General features: G+C 38.0%; 1 protein-coding gene across 2 annotated transcripts; it reads left to right on the plus strand.

Moving 5' to 3' along the window:
* The first annotated feature begins 2,998 nt into the window (after positions 1-2,998).
* UBQLN1 (ubiquilin 1) lies at positions 2,999-27,021 on the plus strand. Of its 2 annotated transcripts, none has more exons than XM_030466891.1 (11): positions 2,999-3,301; positions 13,716-13,867; positions 16,959-17,074; positions 18,314-18,576; positions 19,361-19,519; positions 20,147-20,378; positions 20,842-20,984; positions 22,075-22,158; positions 24,007-24,122; positions 24,443-24,611; positions 26,198-27,021. In XM_030466891.1, the coding sequence occupies exons 1-11, from the start codon at positions 3,149-3,151 to the stop codon at positions 26,351-26,353; spliced, it is 1,743 nt and encodes a 580-aa protein (XP_030322751.1). In that variant the 5' UTR covers positions 2,999-3,148; the 3' UTR covers positions 26,354-27,021. The 2 variants fall into 2 exon arrangements, with proteins under 2 accessions (XP_030322751.1, XP_030322752.1); XM_030466892.1 differs by having other exon boundaries at positions 3,046-3,301; positions 26,201-26,914.
* The last annotated feature ends 735 nt before the right edge of the window (positions 27,022-27,756 follow it).

The raw sequence follows: 27,756 nt of genomic DNA on the forward strand, positions 1-27,756 counted from the left end.
ATGCATTTTGGAAAAAAAATTAAAATCTGTATTTAGGGGAACTGAGATATCTTTTCCCAAAGAAAAAGAAAGCTCCACAGAGGTTGGGATGATGAAGAGGCTGTTAGAAAGACCAAAGCACATGGCAGCTTCAGAGTAGGGCTGGAGAAAATATTGCTGGGGTGGATGTGACTAAAGACAACTACAGAACAAATTTGATATAAATTTGATATCTGTGCATCAAACCAACAGAAATAAGTAGGGATAGGGCTTAAGTAGTAGGGTACAATAGAAAAATACCCATTAACAGATCACGTTAACAAAAGAGATGACTTATTTTCACAGACTTCTGAGTATGTGCTTCTAGCTAAGAACTAACAGCGTTCATGTCTAATGCTACTTTAATGAAGATGTTTATTGTCTCCCAGAGTAAAGCAAACCCCGCTGAAAGTGGCACAACAGCATTTCATTTATTAGCATTACTGATGAGCTGACAAGGATGTTGCCCCCTGGTTCAGCTCTCACAAGGCTAAGTGCTTGTCTTTTGCTATGGTAATGGCAGAATATGCCCCCTGAGCCCCATGTCTGCAGCAGAAGGTAATTACTGCCTGTCTGGTTACGCTTGAGCACGCAGCTTTTACAATTTAACTCCTTTCACTGCGTCTCAAACAGGAGTTCTAACCCCTGTTCTGGCGAATCAGGAGTGGGAAAAAAGACATACACCATCTTTTTAAGGTCCTAAAAAAGCGTAAGTCTATGCTGTTCCATTATATGTTAAGAATAAACCCCAGGTGTTTGTGTTTTGGTTTTACATTCAGAAATATACAGAATGTCTTATGGAGGTTATAGCAAAACTTTGGAGATCCTGCATATATGTTTATTAGACCACCTGAGACCTTGTCTCAACTCAAAACTGTGTCACCAGCTTCAGCTAAAACATTAAACTGAGTTTAGCCAAGATGGTTCAAAACCTTTTATCAATATTCTTGACTTGGCTTAATTCTACTTAAACTAGTATGCTTATTTTTATGCAAAATACTCCCTGGTCACTTTCAGTTTGTTTCTTTGGAGGATTTTGCATTGGTTTAAATCAACTAGCCATGAGAAAAATACCAAATTGAAGATGTCTGGGAAGAACTGGGAATTAATCTAAAACTATGCAGTAAATATCATAACCACGGGTGAGGAAAATGGAATGACATAAAAATTAAGCTGCTTTCTCCAATGAACATTCTGAATTACATTATTTAGGATCCAAAATTGATGATGAAAAGTTGCTTACAGAAAGGGGAAATAAAAGCATAAGTGGAAGAAAGAGGGAAAGAAAAGCAAGAAGAAAGAAACAAGTTTTTTGAAACCCATCAGTGTAAGGAAGATTAAGAACTCAAAACTCCTTCCTGGATCACTTTCATTTCCCATGCATTGTGCACATGCTGTGTTCTCAACTATCTGGCCATGGACACACGTGCAAGTTGACCTGATTTTGTGTCTTTCCCTCTGGATGCTTCCAGGACAGGCAAACAAGCTCCCATATCCATGTCATCTGTACCAAAATAAAGATAAAGGAACAACCAGTCCTCACTGAAGTTTTCTCTGTGCTTCATTAAGTTATTTTCTAGGAATTTTTAATATCCTTGTCCCTTACAGCAAATATAAATCATTAAATTGCACTAATGGATATTCCTTTAACCTATAAATCTCTGCTAACCATGACTGGGCAGCTGTGCTACTTCAATACAAACTCCACTGAAATAATGACAGTCAGCATGAACCGTATCTATAAACTAAGCACAGCCAGGGATGAGTAACATCTCCCTGCACTTTGAACTGATTGATTTCTGCTTGAAATCACTTGATTGCAGCGCAACACATTACTTAATGTCCTTAACTCCTACAGCTGGTTGAACAATGTAGCACTGGCATGTGTCAAAGCCTTCTGCTGCTGCCTCAAATTTCAAAACCTCGTGGAGTAGCGACCGGAGCGTAACAAGAACAAGTGTGACCAAGGAACGGCTCAGTAGTTAAATATGTATGAAGTTATTTTTACCTGCGACAAACCAGAACTCTGGGACAGGAAAAAAAAGGAATTGCCTTCAGCCAGTCTTTGGTATTCCTATCTCAAAACTTTTTACCAGGTTTTAAATTCTGTAAGTGAAAACTTTTAAGACGTTAGAGCCTACCATGCCATGTTACACTTGATTTGGTATCAGTTGAACCAAATTACAGAGGCCAAGTCAGCAAATCATGTGGTGAGTCAGGCTACTGTGGGAAACACCAGTTCTTACTCAGGGATTGGAAGAAAGAGCATTTGATGCTGAAATTAAAAACCACGTACAGATTTTACACTGAAATCAGAATAGGCATCTTAAATTTTCTATCTCAGTGATGTGAAAATCCCTCATATTTCCAAACAACTTGCAATTTGGGGATACTAAGTTTTACCAGTGACAAACATTTTTGTAGTTCAAGTCTGAGGATCTGATTCACAGCTACAGATTGTGCCCACAAGAGTACGAGTTTAAATTGACACGTGTGTGGTTTTTATTGCCCTTCAGCTGGCGGTACATTAACTTATAAGCAAGAGGTGTGATTCAGTTCCTTGACGTCGTGTTACAGGCTGTACCAAGTCGGTTTATTTCCTTTTTCCCGCGGCACAAAAACCTTGGGGGACACAAGAGGCCTCCAGCAGGCAGAGGGAGAGCCGGGCATCCACACACCCAACGCCCGCACAAACCTTCTGCCCGTATTCACCTCGCCCTTCAAAAGTACAGGGATCACTTCTGCCGGAAAATAAGTTTTAAGCTTCCTTGTGGCATATATTCAGCAAGCCACAGCATCGCCTCTGGCACCCCTGAGCCCCCCTCCCCGTCTCTCCTCCTCTCCCCTCCCCCCACTGACAGGGCCCCCGCCATTGCCCCTCTGCCCCAACGCGCATGCGCCGCCCGCGACCCCCCCCTGCGAGGGGGGTGGGGGTGAAGCGCCCCGGGGCGGCCTCACGCCTTTCTAGTACCTTCCCCGGTGCCAGACGTCATCAGTACGCGCCTCGCCCCAGCGGGGTTGTTTCCGCCCGGCGCTGCGGGAGCGGTGTCGCTGGCGGCACGGGCGCTGCTCGTCCCCTTCCCTCTCCCCTTCCCCCCCCTCCAGCACCAGCACTACCACCGGTACCATCATGTCGGAGAGTGCGGAGGGTTCTGCGGGGGGTCAGAGCCCCCCCGACTCACCCAGCCGGGGCTCCGGGGAGCCGCGTATCATCAAAGTGACGGTGAAGACTCCCAAAGACAAAGAAGAGTTTGCCGTGTCCGAAAGCAGCAGCATTCGGCAGGTGAGGGGGTTGGCGGGCGGCGGGGGGGGGGGCCCGGCGAGAGTAGCTAAGCCGTGGGTAAGACCCGGAGCCCGGGTGGGTCTCGCTCGGCCCGGGAGGGAAGCGCAGGCTGGCGGTTGCCGCCTTCGGCGCTGCAGCGCCGGGGCCCTTCCCGGTGACAAAGCAGCTCGTGCTGGCTTCGGCCACTCTTGGGCGAGACCCGTGGCCTGTCCTGGCGCAGGACGGGACCGCCGCCGTCTGAGGCGAGCGGGGGAAGGGGAGAAACCTCCCGCTCTGTTTCTGCCTCCCCAGCTTCTCTCCTCCCTGTTGCAATGAAGAGAGGCGGCCCAAGAAGTGAACGCGGATCGTTTTCTAACTGAGCTGCCTTGTCGAGCTGAGTCAGTGTGCGAGTAGGAGGCTGGCTGCCGAGCTAACATGGCTATAGAAAACCTGTGCAGTAACGTGCGTCTCAGGGCTGTATTGCCAGTGGTTATCTTGAGCTAAAACTCATTAAAAGAGCCAATAGGTTATGCGAAGTTGTCTTCGTTATAGGGAATTCATGTCTTCAGACTGCATAAAATCTGGTGTACGAATTAAAGACGCCTAGTGCTATGCTTAAGTGTGCTACTTCTCATACAATACTTAGCGTGGCAGTGTTGTTGGATAACTGTTTATAGGATCCCATTGTCATTTCTGTAAAAGCTTGTGCCCAGTGGTGCCTTTGGCTCGACAGAATCACTCAGACAACTGAATCACCCACATTATTTCCTGCAATTCGTCTCTTTTCCTGTGAGATTTTCCATGCAAGTATTGACTAGAACTTTATTTAGATTAGAAAGTTACGAAGCATAGAAAAGATGTAATCACAGTGTGAGACAGAATTATAAAGCAGAAGTCTCCAGCTTGTGAAGGATGTAGATATTTCTATGCTAAAATTTTCCAAAAGGTGAAGTTTCCTGAAGGAAATTGAGAATTTACTTCATGCTCCATAGCATTTATCTGAATTTCTTACTGAAATATTTCTGAATGAGGCACCTCACTTTGCATGCATCTTTTTTTTTGGTGTGCTTGGTAGCTGCAAACCTTACCAAGAAAAGGTTACGTGTGTGAATGCCACTGGTGTCTAGATACAGAACGTAAAATCCATCCTTATGGATGAGCTGAGGGACACCATGTGGTTATCAGAGGGAGGTACAAATGATGAATTAAAGGCTCCCAAGTGTAAAATGTAGTGCCAGCACGCTGACTGGAATTTCGGACTCGTTTCACTTAGCAGCCGTGATGAGATAAAATGCTGATATTTCTTTCAAGCTTTTTCCTGTAGGTCTGTTCTCAATTCAGGATTTTTAATGCCAGTATTAAAGTATTGCAGACACCAGTTTCACTGAGATCTCCTCTTGAGTTTTCAGAGTGGTGAGGCTACTCTACCGTCTTCATTGCGTTGTAACTTCAGTACTGTATGCTGTCAGATACTCTCTCAGCAAGATTAGTCTAGGCATTTCTCCCAAAGGTAAAATGTCTCTTTGCTTTTTCATGTTATCCACTGCTTTCCCAGCAATCTCGATCTGAAAGGGGTTCTTTTCATTTCTTTCTGATCCACAGATTTGTGAGTAGCATCAATGCAGTTTTTGTAAAAGTTTTTTTGAGATTTAGTTTTATTTTTAAAAGAGATTCATGCCTGGTTCTGGTTTTAGGATCGTGTTTGTCCTGAAAAGTAGTCTGTGGTTTGGGTCCTTCAAAAACAGATTTACATAAGAAGTCAATTTTATAGTATTTTTTACTTAAACAAGATTGTTTCAAACGTGCATGCCAGTGGGCCCTCCAGGTTGTCAAGTGAGCAGTTATCTTAAAGAAATGAAATAGCTACACAAGCCAGCTAGAGCATGGATTTTGACTGAAAGGAGCTATGCGAGTTTAGGTAATTAATTGAGTATGCTGCTTGTGATATCCCTGTTGTCCACAAATATTTTAAACTTCGAATGTTGTCTCTTTTAGGCTGATAAAATGTTAGGTCTATAGTTATGTCTTGACTCCTGAGAAGTAAGATTACTCCTGTAGACTGACTGTTTGCTTGGGGCCCTAGACAGTGTTATAGTTATCACTAAAAAAAATCCCTGTCTTGTAGTATGACTAGCAATGTCTGTTTCTCCTAAACTGTAAAAATGAACTTAATAATAAATATCAAGTAGATAAAATGTTTCCAGAGCCAGCCTTGAAAACCTGATTTGAAAACAGGTTAATCTCAAGTAGAAAATAAGTTGAACGCCTCTTCAGAGGCATTTAGGAACAGCAAGTGATTTGTTCTCTTTGATGTAGGTGGGCCAGCAATGCCTGCTATAGTTGAAAAACAGAACAAAAGTCAACCCTAAACTCATACAGCAAAACAAAACCCACTCAGTTGTGTATTTCTGTAGCTAGTATTATGACTTGGTGAGCTGGCTTGTTATTTATTTTTATCATCTCAGAATACTGCCAGAGCAAAAATGTAGGTTTTAGGTAAATATTTTTGTTCTTCAAGGCTAAATTCAGGGCTACAAGGCATATTTTATCTTGCTCCATAATGTAAATCAGTTTTGCAGCCATCCCAACTAAGATTCCTCCCTGTGTTGGAGGATTTCAGCAACACAGCATTTGTTATTGCTGATCCTGTGTTGTGTAGCTGGAACAGTGAGTACGCAGGTTGGGATGAAAAGTAACTTTCAAATACAAAGCCACACTGGAAGATCAGTTGATTACAGTTGCCATCCATCCGGGAAACCTGTCTGATTGTGCTGAGCACAGTTTGGGTCAATATTCGGACAAGGACCAAATACTTTCTTGACCAGGTGCGATGCTGATCTTTGTGCTCTGTGCACAACTTTGTGAATACGTGGTGTGTACAAACAAGTGCCTGTAAGCCTGCTGACTTTAGCTGACCCTGATGGTGCTTTCTCTCTAACTCAGTAAAACTGTCATTTTTTTCCCCCCTTTCATTTATTATCTGAGTTCATGGCAATACAAGCTTTGTAATTACTTAACAGAGTTGATTCAACAATTGTATATGAAGTATGCTCATATTATGGATAACTCATGTCTCAGTGCCTTAGTGAATGACCTGAATAGTTTGAGTGATCTGGTGTTGGAGCTAGTTACATGGAAAATGCATTTTACTTTTATCGTTTAGATGGTTTACATCATAGCAGAATTTTAGATGAGGCCCTTTGTGTACTTCTTGTAATTCCCGGTATTGAAATTTGCAGTGTTCAAGATCTTATGTTAACTGGTTCAGAGTTACTGTCCACCAATGTGTATGCAGACTGAATTTTGTGAACATTACAGCACTGATATTGAATAACATGCTTTGGTGAATATTTTTAACTGTTAGTTGCTACAGTGGACATAGCAAATGTGTTCTAACACTTTCTGAAGCTTGCAGTTCTTGCAGAGAGTTGCCAATCCTTTAATTATCTGAAAGTTTCAGTCCATCCAGAAAAGTTAGTATAACTAATACTGTGAAGCGTGCAGATACTTCTCTGCAGAGTAGCAGGGTCATTTTGATATTTCAGTTTTGTATCCTTTTAAAACTTTATCTATGTCAAATAGGGCCTCCTTTTGTGATTTCCTCTGGGTTCTGCTGGCATGCCTCACTTTCCTCAGTCATCAACCAAGGCTGTCACAGAATTTTCCAGTAGTGCTCTGCATACGGGTTAAAGTTGCTAACAGCAGAGAAAACCCTAATGAATGAACAGCTGCAGTAGAAGTGTCATGGTGAGCTACATTTATTTTAGAGGCCAGTCGGCATCTCATGCTAATGACTATAAACCTTGGGCATAAAAGAACAGTCACTGTTTAGGGGAAAGCCAGGTTGAAATCTTAAGAACTGGGAATGAGAGGATAACAGGGAAAATGCTTCTGTCTAGACTTCTTGTTGGTGGGGAAGGTTGTTCCTGCCACTAACAGCTAGAAAGAATGTTAGCCATTTTGCCTCTAATCCACTCATTATATTCTGCATCACCTTAAATTTAAAACTTGTTAAAGTCAAACAATTTCAAGATGCTTACCTAGAAGTTCAGATGAGGTGGAATTCTACTATCAGTAACTTACATCTCAGTGTTTTCTCAGGAAAACTGGATGTTGCTCAAGCTCCTCAGTTACATTGAAGGATAAACAACTTCTGTCTCATGAAAAGGAAAGGGTAGGGTAGATTCTCAGAAAAGAGCTCTACTGTAAGAATTCTATTTTACACGTAATCCCTTTTATACCCTTTTCCAAGCTCAGTGACTTGCTAGAGAAGAGTCTAGTTCTGTTGCAAATACAGCACTTTCTAACAGGAGGTTGCAAAGTGCCTTTATGAAGAAGGGAAGTACTGCTAACCACTTCTCTTAAGTGAGTATGTAAAGAATGGAGGATGTATGGAGGAGTGGACTGGATTGCTGAAGGATTCCAGGAAGGGATAGAATAGTCTAGAACATGTCTATCCCTTTCTGCTAGGCTGCACAGCTGCAGGTTTTTGGTTTTGTTTCTGTTGGGGTTTTTTTGCCTACTAGCCTTGTAAGACTGAATTTGAATTTGTTTCTTGAGGTAACTTTTTTTTTAGTTTGGTTTGTTTGGAGTGATTTGGTTGTGATTGGCAAGAGCACAGGAAGAGAGTAACTCCACTTCATGAAAGGATAAGTTTATATAGATGTCAGATTTTGTGTTCACTTTCTTGCTATTCTTTACCTGCTGCAAATGAGGGCCAAAAGTTCTTCTCTGCTTTAAACCAGAATTTCTTGTCCCTCTTTCTGTATGGAGCCCAAGAACTATGCAGTGAAACAGTGTTTTGCTGAAATCCAGTCATAAGATTGCCAGCTATGATTCATCGGGAAAGGATTGTGTATTGCCATGAGTGTCCCCGCTTTCTTACTTCTTGGGTCAGGATGACCTGTAACCAGTAATTCTATTGTATAAAAGAAATCTGGAGCTAATCAACCTTAGTGTCTGTTGAAAATGATGGATGTTGGTGCAAATAAGACTGCAGTCCCTGTAATAGGTTTAACTGTGTATGTTACTAGAAGAAGCAGTTGAAAGTATAAATAATCATGATGTGTTTTGAAACAGCAGTGATGAACAACATAATGTAATTTGAAAATACTTTGTAGTGGAATTGGGAATGTAAATTGCAGTTTAACTCTCTAGATACAAGCCTTTGCTTCCACATCATCCATTACTGTGTACATAGTTTGGTGTGAGACGAGTCAGCAATGTTACTTTTTTATTGTCATCTAGATAAAGTTGTAGCTTAGTATTTTCAAAGCAGTTGCAGTTTTTAGGGGCCTGTTTTCTGTTACTTTTCAGTCAGAAGTGGATGTTAATTCTTTGAGACCTCAATCATACCATTACTGTAGTTTAAATTTTTTAATGTGCTTTATTAAGTCAAGGTTGAGAGGACCTGGAAATATTTTTCATTTGTTTGTTTTCCTCTTTTTATTCCTTTCTCACAGCACCTTTTCATGTGAATGGATACTATTGTTATTACAGTTGCTGTTTTTGATTTCATAGAATGAGTCAGTGAAAGCATTTGGATAATTATATATGTTAAAATTTTTACTTTTCTTGGAATAACTTTTTACTAGGCACTTTCTAGGCCAGCTAGTCAGGTAGTCACATGTTAAGGTAATGTTTGAAGTATGGATCTGCTCTGCAAAATGACAGTGCAAAACAGGCTTTGTTTTAGTCAGCTGTTAAGCTTTATTATGTGTTCAGACATCAGCTGTGTTCAGTGACAAAATGTTTTCTTAGCTCAGGTAGGACTTATGAATGTGTTCACTACTGGACATCATCACGGGTGTCTATCCATACCCTGCAAAAAACTTCTGGGGAAGCCTTTTTTAGTGTTAACACGGAGGGGGGGAGAAACAAAAAACTCCAATGAAACAAAAACAACAAAGAAAAAAAAACTAGCCCAATGCACTGCTAACACACATTTTTTTTAAAAGTTGTGTCAATATAAGTATATTTTGCATGGAAATTAAGAGTGTAAACAAGATGTGCTTGTGTGGTGCTAAAAAAGTGTGAATATTCTTAATGTGAAAAAATTACAGTTTCTGTCCTTCAAAAACAAAAAAATCAAAAAAGTTGATAGAGGCAAAGTTAAAGTAAAATGGTAGTGTGGGCAGGGCAATTCAACAAGATTAGATTTAGATTTGCTGTAGTTAATGTCAAGTCTACAAGTTGCTAGCTTTGAGGAGGCTGTGACCTTAAATTACTTCATTTTAGTTAAGAAGCCTTTCTCCTTTTTTTCCCTAGGGAGACCAGGCCTCTGTCTACCTGTTAGTCATGTGTTTCAGTCTGATTACCATTGTATTTTTCTCAACTAATTTGTCTAAAACTCATGTATAAAATTGACATAATTTTATGGTATATTTATTCTGTTACTAGAGGGAGTACTGTGAACTGGTTTAGGTATGATGAAACATTCTTTGTTTTTACAACTTCGAGTACTTTTATGTATTCAGACATCCCTTGTAATATCATGGTGGCTAGTATTGTTGCTATGAAGTAAAACTTTAATTTTAGAACCTTAAACAAATGATTGAAACCATTGCTTGCAGTGTTTCCTGTAAATAAAAAGGAGGACTCTGTGCAGTAGAACTGGATATAAATTCTCATCGTTTCTAGCCAGTGACGTTTGAACTCCTCCTGCTTTTGATTTTCCTGGTTGACAAAGTATTTTACCTGTAATTTACTAATAGCGCTATTTATAAGTTCAGTTGTACAAACTAAAGGTTTAAACAATACCAAAGTTTATTTTTTACAACAGCCTAAATATGTATTAATTGCTATCATCATGATCTCATTTCCTGTATTTATTGTAGTTGATTGCTCATCTTTATTTTGAAGCTCTGAGGTGACACACACTTGGTTGATATTTTACGGTTATTTACACTGTTTGTTATGTCTTTCATTACCACAAGGCTGTAGAAGTGTATTCCCCAAATTATTTGTTGCCGCTAAGAGTGGTAAAAGTCTTTAAAAAAACTACACAGATAATGTCTGTGGGAATAAGAATGCTAATTACCAGTCATTTTTCTTGTCCTTTCTCTGTGTGAATTTAAAGAAACGTCTGGATTTTTCTCTTTGCTGTGGGGGGATGGTCTTGCAGCTCAGTTAACAGTGAGATTGAGAATACTGAAGGTAGGCATTTGCCCCAGGAGAATGGTAGAGGGTCTTCTCTTATGCCCTCCTTGACTTCTTTTTACACGTTTGCAGACACTGGTGCCCTGTGCCAAACTCCAGCCTATGGCTAATATTTTTTCGGTATTGGCAGAGATCATGTGATGGTGAAGACTGAATTATTAATTTTTTTTTTTTTAAATTTTATTTTTTGTCCCCAAGCAACATGTTAGGCAGTCTACATGTATTGAAAATATTTTGGGGTTTCTGTTTCACGAATGTACAGACAATTCACTTCCCCTGTCTCAGCAACAAAACAGTTTGTAGACCTCATTTGTTAATGGTGGTATCTTTGTTAACACTGCTAATCAGACTTATTTGCAAAATATCTTGTAACCTAGGTTTTATGTGGTAGTCTTCTATGAATTAAGTGTCAAGCAGAGTCCTTGGTCCTGCTTATACCCTGTCATTTCAGAAATCACAAGATTGTGCTGAACTCAAGTGAAGCTGACAGAGAGACTTGACTTTTTTTGCCTCTAATCCTAGTGGGTTTTTAACGTAAAAATGCTTTAGTTATCCAGATTGGCTCAGTATTCTTGATAGTGTTGTTTTTGCAGCTGGAAAGAGATTGATTATGCATTTTGGATTGTGCAGGTGCATTGCTGTGGAGGCTGTTGTATGGGTCCTGCTGCATTGGCTGTTGCGTTAATTTCCTAGTGTAGTGTTTTTTGCAGATCATCTAAATAGCATTACTTGCAAGCAGGGGAAAGAAAATGTATAATCTGTGGTAGCTGTAGACTAATAATACTAAATATTATTTATTTACATTCTGTAAATGGTGTTCTGTTTCCCTAACCTCATGGGTAAATGGTAGCTTCTACAAGTGTTTGGGCTTGGTTTGAGGTAAAGTAATTTGAGGAAGGACATTAAACTACTCTTTGTCCAGAGGAGGCTGACCAAGGTGGAGAAAGGCCTTGAGGGCTCCTCACAGGAGCAAGTGAAGTCACTTGGCTTGTTCCTCTTGGAGAAGAGAAGGCTGAGGGGTGATCTAATTCCTCAGGGGGATGTATCGGAGGGGGAGGTTCTGATCTCTTCTCTTTGGTGGCCAGCAATAGAACACAAGGATGGGAAGTTCAGGTTGGATGTTAAGAAGAAGTTCTTCACCGAGAGGGTGGTCAGTCACTGGAGGAGCCTGCCCAGGAAAGAGGCCATGGTAGCAAGCCTGTCAGAGTTCACAAAGCATCTGACTAATGCTCTGAAGTCATATTGTTCAGTTTTAGGTAGGACTGCAGAGAGTAGGGAGTTGGACTCAGTGATCGTTATGGGTCTCTTCCAACTTGAGATAGTCTGATTCAATAAATATTATTGGAATTATGGATAGCATCAGCCTCCTCCTAATTAGAATTAAGTCATTGATCTCTGTGCCACAGGATATTTTGGAAAATATGATAATAAATTTAGGTAAATGATACTACTTTTTGGCTTGGCACAGTATGGTTGTTTATTCTTATGCATTAGATTTATACCAAAATGCGAGTATTTCTGCTGTTGTTACATTATTTTGGAACACATACTAAGAATAATTAACCAGAATAATGTAGAGTAGGTAGCAACTGTCTGAACAGTTGCTCTGCAGAAAAGATCTTAGAGTTTATAGCTTAAGTAAGTATCTCTTAAGTAAGTCAGCACTGTTACATGAATATTTTCCTGCATAGATTTCTTACTTTTTCTTATCAATAGGAATCTAGCTTGCAGCATGTGGGATTTATAGTGTTCTGCTAATTATATGTAAGAACTGGTTTGGAATATCTTGGCCAGTTTTGAGCTTCACACTTATAAAACAATGTAATGGGTTTTGAAAAACCAGAGAGTGGGAATGACTGGGTTAGAAAATAACCCTCATGGAAAGATTAGACCTACTACTAGCCTTTTTTCTAAGAACAACTGTCTGATTGCATTGTCCATTCTGGACAGAACAATGGAGAAATAGGATCTTGAAATACTGGAATATATTTATTGGGAAAAAGGTCACTGGGGACCTTAAATAAACTAGGCTAGATAAACATGTCTAGGAATATTTTGGGTAACTCACTCACTTTGGGAAAGCATGGACAGGAAGACTTTCTGGAATACTTGCAAATCTAAATGCTGCCATTATAAAGGTTGATATAATTTATTTTTTTTTCTCCAAGAACTCAAAGTAACTCTGTGTGAGTACACTTAACTAACCAAGGGCACAACCTCCTACTAAAACAGAGAGACTCTTTACCTCTGTTGTCTCTAAAACTTGTTTTTTTTCCTAATTGCATGGGGTTGTTTTTAAAATACTTAGCCCACTGACTAGTCTTGTTGAATAAATTTGTCTGGCTTTCTTGTAGTGAAGTAATTCCTGAAGTTTTTCTTGGCTATCTTTCGTTTAAGTTTTGTGGATTTTTGCTTTGGGTGAGAGACGTTTTTCTAGAGAGTAAGAAATCTCAGTAACAAGTCAGTCAAAGCATAACCTGGTTACTACTGGCTAGGAATGCAAGAAAGTATAGAGTGGGCTTTCAAGTTCAGTTGTTTTAATGAGGATATGATTTCCTGGCCAGCTGAAGAATGTGGCTATTCACCATTCCCTGCAAACACATTTCATGATGTCATGTTGAATTGTGAAGGCAGAGCCACATGCGTGGAAAGGAATGTTAGTTTTGACACACGGGTGGTGATGAAAATTTGTCTCTGAGAGGATGCTTTCTGTTTCAGTACAGCAAAACTGTGGACAGATCTATCATACTTGTGACATTGCATCTTCAGTCTTTCAGCAGAGAATGGCTTAAGTGGTGTGTGTGTGTGTGTATATATATATATATATTGGGATATATATATATTGGGATATATATATATATTTGCTAGTATATAATTATATAGATACTTCACAGTGGGTGTATAGATATAAGTAAGTAATATATATATCAATATATATTTGTTGTTATAGATGCATACCTGATTGAAGCCACAGTAGTCTTGAAGTGGAACCAGATTTTTGTTATTGATAGTTATACAACTAGCTATTTAGATGTGAAACTCTTCTGATTTTTTTTTTTTTTTTTGTACAAAAAAGGAATTACTATTTCACATCTCCATATGGGCAAAAAAAGTTGAGAAAACTTTTATTAAGTATTTCTAGATGATGTAAAGCAGAATGAGCAGTGCAAGTGGGGTAATACATTAAATGTGAACAAAATAGCTTGTCCTTAATTATTTAAAAGTTATAGTTCAGTATTCAGTGACATAAATGTGTAATAAGAACTTTTTTGTTCAGTTCAAGGAAGAAATATCTAAGCGTTTCAAGTCCCACACTGATCAGCTTGTGTTGATATTTGCTGGAAAAATTTTAAAGGATCAAGATACTTTGACTCAGCATGGAATTCATGATGGACTCACTGTTCACCTTGTTATCAAAACACAAAACAGGTAACCTTACTCATGAATAATCTTTTATTTACCACTAACAAGTAAAAATACTCTGAATTAGAACAGCTTTCTGTTGGCAAACCTGGATTTGACTAAATAATTACTATAATCAGCTTCTTAGTCCTTGCTGCTGAAGAGTAGTAATGGCCTGAAATTACAGTGCTCTTTTCTTTGGTTTATCTTGCATTTTAATTGGATTAATGTTTCTAAATGCAAGTCTCTTACTTTTTTTGTTAAACTTTCAAGGTTTACTGCTGGCTATGTTTTGGCTCCATAGTTCTCAGATACTAGCTCTTACCTTTTATAAAGAGAGATTGTGTAGCTTTTGTTTCATGTTTGAAAATTTTCAGTGAATCCTTATTCACTGTTTTGGTTAAAAAAAATTGCTTTTTACCTCTGGGCTAAGGAGCACCCATGTGTGATACCACATCTATGGCTCTTGATGAATTGTTGGTGTACCTGCACTGGTCCTGTCACCACTGGAATCCATGTCACCCATCTTCCCTACCTTTTTTTTCATCACTTTAGAAAGCTGTATTACAACTACTTTCAAAATGTTTTAATCATTTATTGGGCAAGGAAGTACAAACAAAAAGCACCAGATCCTTTTCATGAATCTACCCTGTCTTCAAATGTAACCATAGTGTTTTCACCTATTTTGCTCAAATTAACTAAAAATACACTTCCAAGACCTGCTGAAAAGAATTACCAGCACAATGAAAATCACCTTTGAGGAAGTATAACATTGTTCTGAATCATCCCCATATTCTTCTTACTAAGATACTTGGATTTCATGCTTATCAGGTCATGATTTCATTATGACCTGAAATGTAAGACTTTTCCAAAACTAGATCTGAAGATTATATATATTTTTTAAAACAATATTAGATGTGTAACTGTAAATAGGAATCCTCATAAATCCAAACTAGTCCTTGTTGAAAAAAAAAAAAGATTATTTTATTACTGGGCTACATGTCTCAAGATGATGAAAGCTTCTAGTATCATGTTGTAACCTGGCCTATGCGGTGTCAGAATAGTAGTGACTGATCATCAAAGGACAATGAAGAGTCACTGAATTTCTGGTTACAACATTCCAAGTCAACACCTATATTTATTTTTCACAAGCAGCAGGAAGAAACAGTGGCAAAGTGGATGTAAAATAATGGTGTGCACTTTACAGGAATATCACTTTATCAAAGACGTGAGGCTTGCTAAGATAGACTTGGCAATCAAACAATTATCTTGAGGTTATATACTCCAAATTTTCATAGAAGGACTATGAAGTGAAAGGTTTCAACCTTGTCTCATTTTCTGTCCTGCCTTGAGAACTTTTCTTGTCTGTTAAGTGGTTGCTTCTAAAAATAGTTTCTCAGCTGAAAAAACAAAAGTTTTAGGATTATTATTTTCCTTTTGCATATGGAGGAAAGATATATGTGTTTTCCTGGCCAAAGGAAACAGATTGCTCAGGGTGGTGGTAGAGTAGCCATCCCTGGAGGTATTCAAAAAGTGGGCAGATGTGGGAGATGTTTTAGTGGCTAAGATGGTGTAGGACTGATGGCTGGACTTGATGATCTTGAGGTCCTTTTCAGGCATCATGATTCTGTAATTCTATGGTTGAAGTTAGAGCTGCTTGGCTAACAGTAGTCATCTTGTGTTCAAAGTTCACAGTTGCTGTTCATGTTACAGCATATTTATGCTTGTCCTTCTCAGAAGCTCAGAGTTTTTCTTGATGCCTAGTGACACCTGTCTTTGACATAAGCTGCTGTATAAACATGTTCCCTTTCCTGGACTGTTAATGGCTGTCCAGAAGGTTTCCTCTAGGACAGGTTTTCATTCAGCAGGCTGTGGATGTATTCTGTTAGACCTGAAAGCAAGCAAAATATACAAAACCCAAATTAATGGACTTAAATTTGGAAGAACTCTTAGGTCTTATGAACTCAGATTCATCTCCCTTCCTTCACACCCAGCACATCAGCAAGAATTTGAATGAGGGGGTTTGGTCCCATGGCATCTTATATCTTCATGACTTGATGTGCCATGTTTTATTTATCTCTTTACAAGAATACTGCTTAAATCAGTAGGGTATACCAGCAGATTGGCTACTTATAAGATGGTGTTGGTGATTTGTTGAAAGAACTTGGAAGCATGAGAAGTATTTCGTTGTTCCTTTATTTTCTGTCTTTGTTTTTGATGGCTGATGTTTAACCTAGAGAACTCTTTTGGTTTTTTTTTTGTTGTTGTTGCTTTAGTTAAAAACCAAAGAATTTTATTACAGCAGAAAGGTACTCTAAGATGTAAACTGACTTATGAAATCTGGTATATTGTCAAGTCTTCAAAACTTTGTGTAAGATCTGAATATATAGTTTCTACAAGTTACTTTGCAAATACAGACATTTGAGATTGAGTGCTGAACTAGACAGGTGAACTGATTCAGGTTTCAAACTACCCTCTTTTCATTTGAGTGGAGGCCAAGTTAACTTTAGACAGGCTCATTTCTTTGATTTCTTTTATTACATAGCAAACGGGAATGTTTATGCTTCAGGTGTAGAAGGATGTGGTGCATATATGATTTGAGCAGGTTGTGCTCTATTGTGGTAAATTATGTTGGCTTTAACCTTGTATATATATGGTTCTACCCAGTTCTTGAAGTCTGTAAAGTTATTGACATTCTGATATTTGTCTTCTAATTAATTCCAGCACTTAATCTTGCTAGGTGTTACTTCTCTAAGCCCAAGGAGTGTAATCAGTAGTATTTGGGTGTAGTGGAATAAGGCAAGGATCTTAAAAGTAAAGGTAAGGACAGAGGAAACGATTGGTGGGAATCCTGCAGGTAGGGTAAGAAGGTGGGTAGTGGCTGCAGTAGTGGCCATCCATTTTCTTAATGTTTCAAAGTACTATTCCAAAAAGCTAATGACATTACAAATGTGTGAGAAGCATCTGGTACAGGAACTCACCTAGAGATAATAGGTCGATTTTTGAGAGAGAATCAAAATGTGAATTAAGATTCTCAGGCATTACACTTTCCCTGTATTTAATGGCATTATTAAAATTATCTTGTTAAACTTTTAACTTTTAAACTTCGTTTTTTTAGATCACAAGACCACCCAGTTCAGCAGGCAAACACCACTGGGAATACTGCTGCTACATCAACATCAAGCAGTAGTACCTCAACACCAGGATCAACAGATAGTAACCCTTTTGGCTTGGGTAAGAGTATTCGTTAGGTAGCATGGTGGATGTATTCTCTTGGATTGAGGTAGTTGTCTGTGAAGCTTTATTCTGATGTGGACAGAACTTTAAAAGCAAACAAATAAGCACAACTTAAAAAAAAATATTACAAATAGCTATGGTATTGGTTGTAGAATGCTTCTGATCAGTAAGTTATCAGAAGAACGTGGTTAGCTTAATTTTATATGCAGAACTGCAGATGTATGCTGCTTTGCCATTGGTACTAGTGTGCCTCTGATATCCTTGTGCTGACAGTGTTGGTAATGAAGCTCCTTCCAGTGTCCTTGTGCTCCTTAAAAGTACATCTGAATTGCAGTGAGTAGAATATTGATGAAGCTGAACCTGTAACATGGAGCCAAGATCTAACACAACTGACAAAACTGCTGCTAATTTTACAACTCAGTATTTCTTATATTACAGGTCTGATAGCATTATCAGTCTTCTCTTTCATGAATGAAGAGGCTGCTTCTTTCATAAATAAAGAGGCTGCTATCTTTTGACTTAAAAATACTGTCTATTCCCATAATCACAGTTGGGTTTTTAGTTCGTTCTTTTTTAGCTCGTTTGCTTTTGGGGGATGAGAAAGAAATAGAATTGAATAAGCTAACCGTAGTAGGCAGTTGCTTTTTTTTTCAGGTGTAAACAGGTCTTCAGACTGATGAGTACCTTCTGAAATGTTTTGTTTGGAGCTGGCAAGGAAGGAAAGTTCAAAGTGTGATTAGTTAATGGTGCATTAGTAAGAAGAAGAGCTCTACATCAAATTAGAATAAAGTATGAGTCATATTGGGAGATCTCTCTTGGTGTCTGTTAAAAAAAAGGAGACTTACAGATAAATCATTATTACAGATTCATTGGAGAGTGTTGCGGGTAGGGGAGAGGGGGGCAGGTGGAGCTGGAATGGGACTTGAGGTTCAAAACTCAAACACCTGTTGTACCTTAGCTTCAGAAAATGGGAAGAAAAGCTGTTAGAATTGTACCAAGTCATATTTCAGATGTGATTTGTTGTGGTTTTAGTTGGGTGTTGCTATAAGAAGCAAACTTTTTACCCAAAAAAAGGGTAATTCCTTAGCAGCCTTGCAAAGATGGACTTTCAATTTCTTTTTATTGCTTTGAAGTGTGGGATATATCTAACTGTTTTTTATTTGGAAAGAACCTGGATGTGTTTAGAAGTGTACTAGAAGCTGAAAGTTCAATTAAATTTTTTTCATCCTCTTAAAGGTGGCCTTGGAGGTTTGGCAGGTCTCAGTAGCCTGGGCTTAAATACATCAAACTTTTCAGAGTTGCAAAGTCAGATGCAACGGCAACTTATGTCCAACCCAGAAATGATGGTTCAAATAATGGAAAATCCGTTTGTTCAGAGCATGCTTTCAAATCCTGACCTGATGAGGCAGTTAATTATGGCTAATCCTCAAATGCAGCAGCTGATACAGAGAAATCCAGAAATCAGTCACATGCTGAATAATCCAGATATAATGAGACAGGTATGTAGAAGGATCTCTGTAAGTTCAAGACCTTTGATAATGCTGTGCTTGGTTGAATGCTTCAGCATTCTTGAAGTATTTAGGCTTTTAAAAAATTCCGTAAAGGTCACTGTAGGCAGCACTTGTTTGTATTTCGAGCTGTTGATGTCTGATAGACAGTACCTATAGATACTGATATAGACCGATAATAGAATAGACTGGAAATGTAGAAAATCTGCAGTATAGTTTAGAAAGATACTGTAGATCGTGTAGTCATGTCTTCTGAGGTCAGTTGGATATCCTTGTGTGCACTTGAAACCTTCTGTTATCTAGCCAACAATGAGTTTACCAAAAGTAGTAATTCTCCAAAGTACTGCACATTATTGTTTTGTTTAACTGTAGGTACTTCTAAGTGCTTTTAAAATTAGATTTTATGTATGATATGCTGTGTGGCAGAAGGTATAAAAAAGATGCTTTTGGAAATGTAGCAATTTCAGGTTCCTATTGTTGGCTGCTTGCTGTAACAATATTAGAAGATATATTAATATATTGTGTTGAAATGATGAAGAAAGAAAATAATACTTCATTCAGGTCTTCCTGACCCAACCAGGATAGTGATAGTTAAGGTTGCATGCTGAATAAACACCTAATACTGTTGATTCTCACGAAGCTGATGTCTTGATTTGGCTTTAAGCATAATTTCAAACTGGGTTAGACAGTGGTAACTGACATATTGCCAGATACTGATGTTTTCACTTTAGAATGGATTTCTTATTAATACAGATTAAACATTCCACTTCCCTAGACACTAGAACTTGCTAGAAACCCTGCAATGATGCAGGAAATGATGCGCAACCAAGACCGAGCCTTGAGCAACCTTGAAAGTATACCAGGGGGATACAATGCCTTGCGACGTATGTATACAGATATTCAGGAGCCAATGTTGAATGCAGCACAGGAACAGGTAAGAGAAGACTGCAAACACTCTGAAATTAAATATTTCTTTTAAATAAAACTGTGTATTTAATGTAGATTTTTTTACTTGACAGAACATTTGTTGAAGCCACTACGTGGTTTCTGTAGAGCAAAGATCTCTAAAAATTCTGTGCTCTTCTAAGCTTGAAGATACACAGAAACTGATTTGTGAGTTTGAGAAGCTATCTTAATGTTAACAAGTTTCTGTATTACTTAAATTTGAATTCTTTTAAATCTTTGCCTTAAAATTCTGAGGTCCAGGAAAATTTTTTAAACATGTATGTACTACATCAGAACGAAAAAGAGCTTTGAAGTTAGAAATCAGCTTGCAAGATACAATCTCTTTGATTAAAATACCAATGCAGTAGGAACACTACTTTCAAAAAGAAATGTGATTTAATTTTTTGGAGGTGCCTAGTGTCTTTCAGTGTTGGAAACTTTTCAGAATATTTACAGTGAATTGCTGTAGAATGGTAAGTGTAACTGATAAATGATCGAAAGCCATCAACACTTAGATCTCCATGTGTAATTTTGGGAAGGTATCTTGGCATTTATAGCAGACTTAAAAGCAGTTGACTTTAGTTGGTGATACATGTTTGCTTTCCTTCCTTCCTAGTTTGGAGGTAACCCATTTGCTTCTCTAGTAAGCAATGCATCAACAGGAGGGGAGAATCAGCCATCTCGTACTGAAAATAGAGATCCTCTACCAAATCCATGGGCTCCTCAGTCCAGCTCACAGCCTTCTGTGACCAGCAGCACCAGTAGTGAGAGCAATGGGAATAGTAACAACACCTCCGGCAGCACAGGACAAAGCTCAACTGTACCAAATTTGGGACCCGGAGTTGGAGGTGTGTTTGTTACTGTAATTGTATATATTTGCAAATATCTGAGAGTTTGCTGAAGTGATTTTTCCCTTAGGAGAGTTTTTGATTCAGAGTATTAATTGCTGTTTGCTTTTGTAGAATGTTTGATTAGTATCAAAGTCCTCTAGAAAGAGGAAATACGAGTAGTAAACTAAGAGTGGTTACTTGTCTATTGCCTTAAAGTAACAAAAGTTGGAAATCTTCAAATGAATGATAGTATGTTTTCTGCTTCGAGGCAATTGGGGAAACAGTTAATACTGTAGATACTTCCTGGGACTGCTTGTTGGTTAAGGCCTTTGTCTTCTAGAGCAAATGCATCTGTAAGCAGAAGCTCACCGAGGTATATTTCAGGGGATAAAACATGTAAAGTGCTTGTATCCAGGTTTTAGATAGTCTAGTTTGCTGATGATAATCAGGATGTTTGCTAACCTGGCCTTTTACTTTTAAGCTGGTATGTTCAACACACCAGGAATGCAGAGTTTATTGCAGCAGATAACAGAAAACCCACAACTTATGCAGAATATGTTGTCTGCACCCTACATGAGAAGCATGATGCAGTCATTAAGCCAGAATCCTGATCTTGCAGTACAGGTAAATGCATTTGGTGTAGTAGTGTTGATATTACAATTATTAAAAAAACAAAAAACCCAAAGCAAAAAACCCCACACCAAACAAAACAAACTAAAACCCCCACAAAACCTTAAACTAATACCCCAAACAACACAACTCCCCACCCAAAAGAAATAACAAACCCAGACAGAAATGGCCTAGGGAGAGAAGAGTTGAATCTATGATGCAGTTACATTTTCACTTGTGCCAACAATTGTCTGTAGTGAGTCAGCCAGTTTTTAATGTTAATGGTTAACTCAGTGAAATTGTTGCCTACTTATGTTTAACAACTTGATGCACTGAGCTTCTTGTTTGCTTGTAGCTGGACATCATACCTGACATGCTTTTAAAATAACCATTCTTCTATGTGGATGTTTGGTATAGTTTAAACCTGTGATCCAACATTGGTAACCAATTCGACAAAACAAATTATGTGATTGTAAATCAAGGTAGATCTGCTAGTATGTAAATGGCTCCTCTAGCTTGGAAGGAGAGAAATGGAGGGGAGTTGGTGCCACATCTGTATGTTATTCTAGTTTTAATGTGTCTTTTTTTGACATTTGCTGAAAATACAAATGCTGTTTTATGAGTGGCATTGTAGAAGTGCTTTAAAGTTTTACTTAAAACTGTAAAGATAAATCCTGAACAGAGATTTAAAAAATTCTATTTTCTGGATTAAATAATCACTTGGAGAAATATCCTTGACTAAAGTGATGTTTACAGGGAAACCATCACTTAGTCTGTAGTGGAGCCTGAGCAGAAAGGGGTTTTCTTGCAATGTAAGTGTAACTGTTTTGGCAGGTATCTGGCAGTTCATTCACTTAAACCGAACCAAGGAACCAAACAACAGCAAATTGAAAACAAAAAAAATGTACCCTGCAATGTGTTCAGGCTGGTGGTTCATAATGAACTTTGGCCAAAGGAGAAGTATATTACTATTACTATTATTATTACTATTATGATGATGATGATGTGAAGCTATTTTTCTAGACTATTGCAGTGTAAGTAGCTGTTTTAAACCTCCCTGTTTTTTACTGCTTGATCTTTGAAGTCAAATATTTTTGTCCCATAGATGATGCTGAATAACCCTCTATTTGCTGGAAATCCTCAGCTTCAGGAGCAAATGAGACAACAACTTCCTACTTTCCTTCAGCAAGTAAGATGAGACATTAGCTGTTAATTTTAATAATTTCAATAAACTGATGTCTTTCTGGGATATGGCTAAAAACTAGATTCTGTAGCATAGTCTCGTTAGCTTTAGGCATGAAGTTAGATTGTCCCTTATTAATAAAACCTTGCTTAATGTCTTCATCTCTTTCAAAATTAAACCTGACTTTCAGTAAATGTGTTCCAGTACTGAGTTTGGTCGACAGAAACAAGCAAGATTTCGGAACTGGAAACAGTCCAGTGCATGGGTTCCATCACTAGGCAGTCCTTGTATCGATGTGTATCGCCAAGATTTGATCGCACACAGATGGCTTTAGTTGTTAATAATTTTACTCATACATGTGTTAGAGTAGCAAGTTCAGTGTTCAGAATAAACTTCAAATTGTTTTGTTGAGGGCAGGGTAGTAATTTTTTCCTTTGGCCATCTCCTTTTGTTTGTGTCACACTGTCATTCTCCTGCACAGATAGTTTTCTGTTAAATTGATCATCAGAATGTTTGCAATATTTCAGTTCATACTTGCTTGATTATCTACTGGCATTTGTCTATGCTATGGGATCTGGTGACAGAAACTGTGGGATGTTGCTCTGCAACATAGAAAGTGTCTTTTTCAGTAAAGGGCAATTGACCAGCAGAAGTAGGAAAGACTAACTGCTACTTAACATCTGCAATTAACACTAATAGGGAAAAGATCTAGGTCAACTAAATGCTCTGAGAATTTTTGGCTACTGTTTCTGTGAAACAGATCCATATTTCAGACAGTAAGTCATGATTTAATTATTTTCAAAAAGTACTTGCACCAGCTTTCTTTGGACAACCTAAAAGGTCCTCTTTACCAGCTGACTTCTAGCTTCAAGAAGACAAATGGAAAATATTGCTAACAATTTGGTGTGCTTAAGTCTCATTATACACCCATATTCCGGACCATAATTCATCACATCCTATTTTGCTCTGCAGGAGAGGAAGTTAGACCTTTCTCTGTCCATTTCTATGAGAATCAAAAATGTTTTTTGAATTAAAGCAGGAGGAATTTGGGCTAGTTGCAAAGTGATCTGCTATAAGAAGTCGGGTCTGGTTACCTAGACTGTGTCACAACGGAAACATTTCTTTTCTCTTACTTGTGGCATCTCTAAGCGAGGCAAGCATAAGCTGTAGTCTTGGGTTTGTATCTGGACATTTAATTTCAGAAATAAAAAGGATTTGCCTTTTAAATTATCTTTGGATGTGAAAGCCAGTATTTAGTTGAAATCACAGTAGAGTGGGAGCCCTTGAATGTTAAACAGTAGCTTTATAGTATGCTTTGTATATTGGCATTTTTCTGGGTTTTGATGGCAGCCAAAAATAGTAGTGATAGCACTGCTGTGGTCTGAATTTAGTTAGGAAAAATAAATATTATACTCTTTTTTTCTTAAACATCTGTTGGTGAAGTTCCATTTTGTTCAGCCTTGTTCCTTAACCAGTAGTTTGAAATGGGAGACTATCTCTGGAATGATGTTGAACTAATTCAGTCCTACGGCCTTGAAAGATGGAAACAGTCATGAAAAGAAACAGTAATGAAACAGTAATGAAAAAACAGTATGAATGAATGAAACAGTAATGAAAAAATAATTTTCCTTGTATACTTCTCATTTGAAAGGCTTTGTCCACATATAGGGAGTTTGTTGATCACCTCCTACCAAGATTTTCGCAACAACAAAAAAAAAACCCTGAACACTTTCATGTAAATACTCAAATATAACATTGAAAAACTAGTTTTGAAATTATATGGGACTCTGTAGAACAACTAGTGATAAACTTTGAACATCTGCATATGATTGAGGTTTTTCTTTCCTTTCGTAGATGCAGAATCCTGACACGTTATCAGCTATGTCAAATCCTAGAGCAATGCAGGCTTTGCTGCAAATTCAGCAAGGCTTGCAGACACTAGCAACAGAAGCACCGGGGCTTATACCAGGGTAAGAATTGGTTGTACAAATTTAGACAAACTTCTTGTGTAATGTTGTTCATTGTATTTACACATAGAGTATACTGTTTTTATTAAAGAGGCCTTCTACTGCCCTTTTTTGTTTAACTAAATTTAACTACTACTTGTATAATTTATCAAATTTCAGCTTCTTATGCACTTCTAAATAGTGATGACTCTGGTCTTTGTCTTTGTGCTTTACTTCAGTTCTTATCCTCACTTTTGACAGGACTCTTACCCACTACTTAAGTAAAAACCGGAGATAGTATTTATTATTCAAATGGTGTATTTCTTTTTATGTAATTTATACAGATTCAGTGCTGGTTTAGGTGGATTAGGAAGCACTGGAGCTCCTCCAGGGTCCACTGTACCTACTTCTGTTCCCAGTGAAAATACAAGTCCAGCTTCAGGAACTGCTGAACCTGGTCACCAGCAGTTTGTCCAGCAAATGTTGCAGGCACTTGCTGGTGCAAATGCTCAGGTAAAGTACACTGTAGTCTAGTTTTTTTGTTTTTTTGGTTTTTTTTTAATTGTAAACCAGTAAAAGGGAGAGGATTGCTCCCTGAATACTCTCATGAAAGGAGAGCAGAGGAAGCTTAAAAGTTGTGTTGCAGCTGTGCAAGTAAAAGCTGAAAAAACAAAATTTGAGTAAAAGTGTGCTCTGAACACTAAGATTCCCTGGCAAGTGCATTGTGGGCTCAGGCAAGATAAAAATTTATGTTGAATACCATTACCCCTCTGCTTTTGGTAGTGTTGGCCATTACTCTCCAGCTGTAACTTAGATTCCGTCCCACACTTGGAATACCCACACCCTGGTTATTTGGAGCCTGAGTTTGTTGTATAGTTTCACTGACATCCTGCAGCTCCAGACAGTTTGTTTACATCCTGAGTGTGATTGAGGGTTTCTGGAGAGGTCCAAAGGTCAAGCAAAGCTTTGTCAGTAGCTGTAGGGTAGTGAGCAAGTCTGGCTTTACAGAAGTCTTGCTGCTAATTCCAGTGCAGGCTGAAACAGGACTGTGTTACCTACCCAGTGTAATGGCAGAGTGGTGGTGGAAGGGGCAGCCCTGCTTTTTCCTCCTCTGTCGCCACAGAATGAATTAGTTCAGCATGTTGATCTGATGGCTTCTTTCCCTTGTCATGGGATCACAAGCAGGTCTTGGTGGGTGTCACTGCAGGCAACCATATTCTCATACAGTTCACTAATGCTGTCAAATCTTACAGTACTGAGTCAGCATTCTGTTTGCCTTTGCTTTTGGGGTAAGCAGGTTGGAGGGAGGCAGTTCTAAAATTTGTTATCTGTACATTATTTGTTTGGAATCATGTGCAGATTTTAAATATTGGTAGTAATTTCTCAATGTATAAAACTGTTGAATTGGAAAAAAAAGAAAATTAGCAGTAGCCACACGAGTTGTGTTGTTACCTAATCAACTCATTGATTCCCAAAAGTGACTTCTCAGTATTACTCCATCACACTATTTTCCTATAATTGCTGATTCAAAAATACCTCTAAATTGAAGGTCATACTACTAAACGATGCAGAATTTTTACCATGACTGTCTGAGCAGTATTATCCCATAAGTACTGCTGTCAGTTTGCCTTAGACTGAATGAAACTTTCTAACAATTAAAATTTTCGTAGCCTTGGAGCATTAAAAAAATGAGGTCTGTCTTATGTTATGGAAAAAAAATCAACTCTGACCATAGCTGACCATTACCACAATCCCAGCTCCACATTACTAGATTGAACTATTGTTTAATTTTAAAAACATATCTATATCCACATTTTAAGAAACTGTTCATGGGACATAAATTTACCTAACTTAATTTTAATCCTTTTTGTCAAGCAATCAGCTTTTCTTGTAGTTCAAGAATACCGTGAGAGTGTAGCTACTCTTAAAATCTGCAGGTGCTGTGACTTTTAAAGAAAATTGTGGTACCTCATAGGATCTCGAAAATGATGTAGTCAGAAATTAGCAAAGATGGAGAGTGGTGCAGAACCAACTGCATTTAAATCTTGTACTTTGCTAAATGTGTGTTACGCTTTTATAGCTTGAAATTTTGTTCTTAGCAGCTACAAAACCCTGAAGTTAGATTTCGGCAGCAGCTGGAGCAGCTGAGTGCAATGGGCTTTCTGAACCGTGAAGCAAACCTGCAAGCGCTAATAGCAACTGGAGGAGACATCAATGCAGCCATTGAAAGGCTGCTTGGCTCTCAGCCTTCATAGCAGTGTTTCTTTAACTTGAAAAAATGTAATTTATTTTTGATAATAGCTCTTTAAATCTTTAAAATATTTGGTTTATTTCATTCTGATTCTTGGAATTGTCTTAACAAAAGTTGGTCTGATGCATTTTAAAGGTGAAGTGCAGTAGCTTTCTTTAAACAGTGGGACTCAATGCATTTTCACTCTGTTGCATGCATCACGCTTCTTTTGTTCTGCATTATTTGTGATTTGTTTTTTTTTCCCAATATTGGGTATTGCAGTTGGGTGAACAGGTTTTGTCTGACCTAAAATTGTCCAGTTCATTTACTACTTAAACATTAGCCTTCAGTAGTAATCTATGTAGAATACAAATTAAAAAGGAAACAATTTAATTGAAGCTACAATCCGTGGGTACCAATACTGCTTATTGTGATTCAGGCATGGTTTTCTTTTTTTCTTGCTAGCAAAATGCTGTAAGATTTATACCACTTAAGTAATTTACTGTTTTTTCCTTTAATTTGTATCACGTATAAACAGTATGTTACAATGCAAACAGCTCATTTCTAGAGATTTACACATTGCAAACGAAGGGGATTATAAGTAATAAATAAATAAATAAAAATTTAAAAAAAAAAAAAAAAAGGACCTGTTTTTGCTGTAGAATCTTCCAGCATTTTTGGTAACTGTCTCAACAAAAATGCTTAAGCAAGTTAAAATACATTAGAATTACTGTTCTGGTTATCTCTTTACATCTGACTGTGCAAAAACTTGCATTTTAACATTGTCTCAATATTCACAAGGTTTAACTGTAAATTACATTCATTGTCCAAATTAAAGAGGCACTGCTTTGGAATTGCTTCTAAGGCTTTTTGGCTTGTTCCATTTCAATTCTAACATGTATTCTGATTTATAATTGGAAACATTACTTTCATTCATGGTCATGTGATACTCTTAATTACTTTTAACCACCATGTAAAAAATGCTGTATATCTTCTGAGTTTCTATTGGTAGTTACTTCTCTTGTGCACAGGTAATAAATGAATTAAAAAAATCTTAAAGCTTCTTCTCTTGATGATTGCCTAGAATTCAATATAACTGATAAACTTAGGTGTTGACATTTGAGTGTGAACTCTGGGAATACCCACCAGCTCTGGACTGAGATTAGTAAATAACACTTGGATTGGGAGGTGCAGGGCAGAGGGTAAGAGGCTTATGATATTGAAGACCAATAGTTTAAAGTGGCAGTAGCAGAATAACTTCCACCACTGTGTGTTACTGAATAGCATCTGCTTCAGTGTAGTTGTGAACATGCTTGCTGAATTCCTGTAGTGCTTTTGCTTGGTTTGAACAGTCTCTTTGTTTTGATGGTACAAGTATAAATTAACTTGCTATAAAAATTGTTTGCAAATGGTTTGAAATTACCATGT

This window comes from Calypte anna, chromosome Z (assembly GCF_003957555.1).
Source record: "Calypte anna isolate BGI_N300 chromosome Z, bCalAnn1_v1.p, whole genome shotgun sequence".
NCBI classification, from domain to species: domain Eukaryota; kingdom Metazoa; phylum Chordata; class Aves; order Apodiformes; family Trochilidae; genus Calypte; species Calypte anna.

Bases quoted from the DNA above. Each gene is read 5' to 3' on its own strand.
- UBQLN1 (XM_030466891.1), top strand. From the start codon at position 3,149: ATGTCGGAGAGTGCGGAGGGTTCTGCGGGGGGTCAGAGCCCCCCCGAC. The intron at 13,868-16,958 runs GTAACCTTACTC...TCGTTTTTTTAG, and splicing joins GTTATCAAAACACAAAACAG to ATCACAAGACCACCCAGTTC. The intron at 18,577-19,360 runs GTATGTAGAAGG...CCACTTCCCTAG, and splicing joins ATCCAGATATAATGAGACAG to ACACTAGAACTTGCTAGAAA.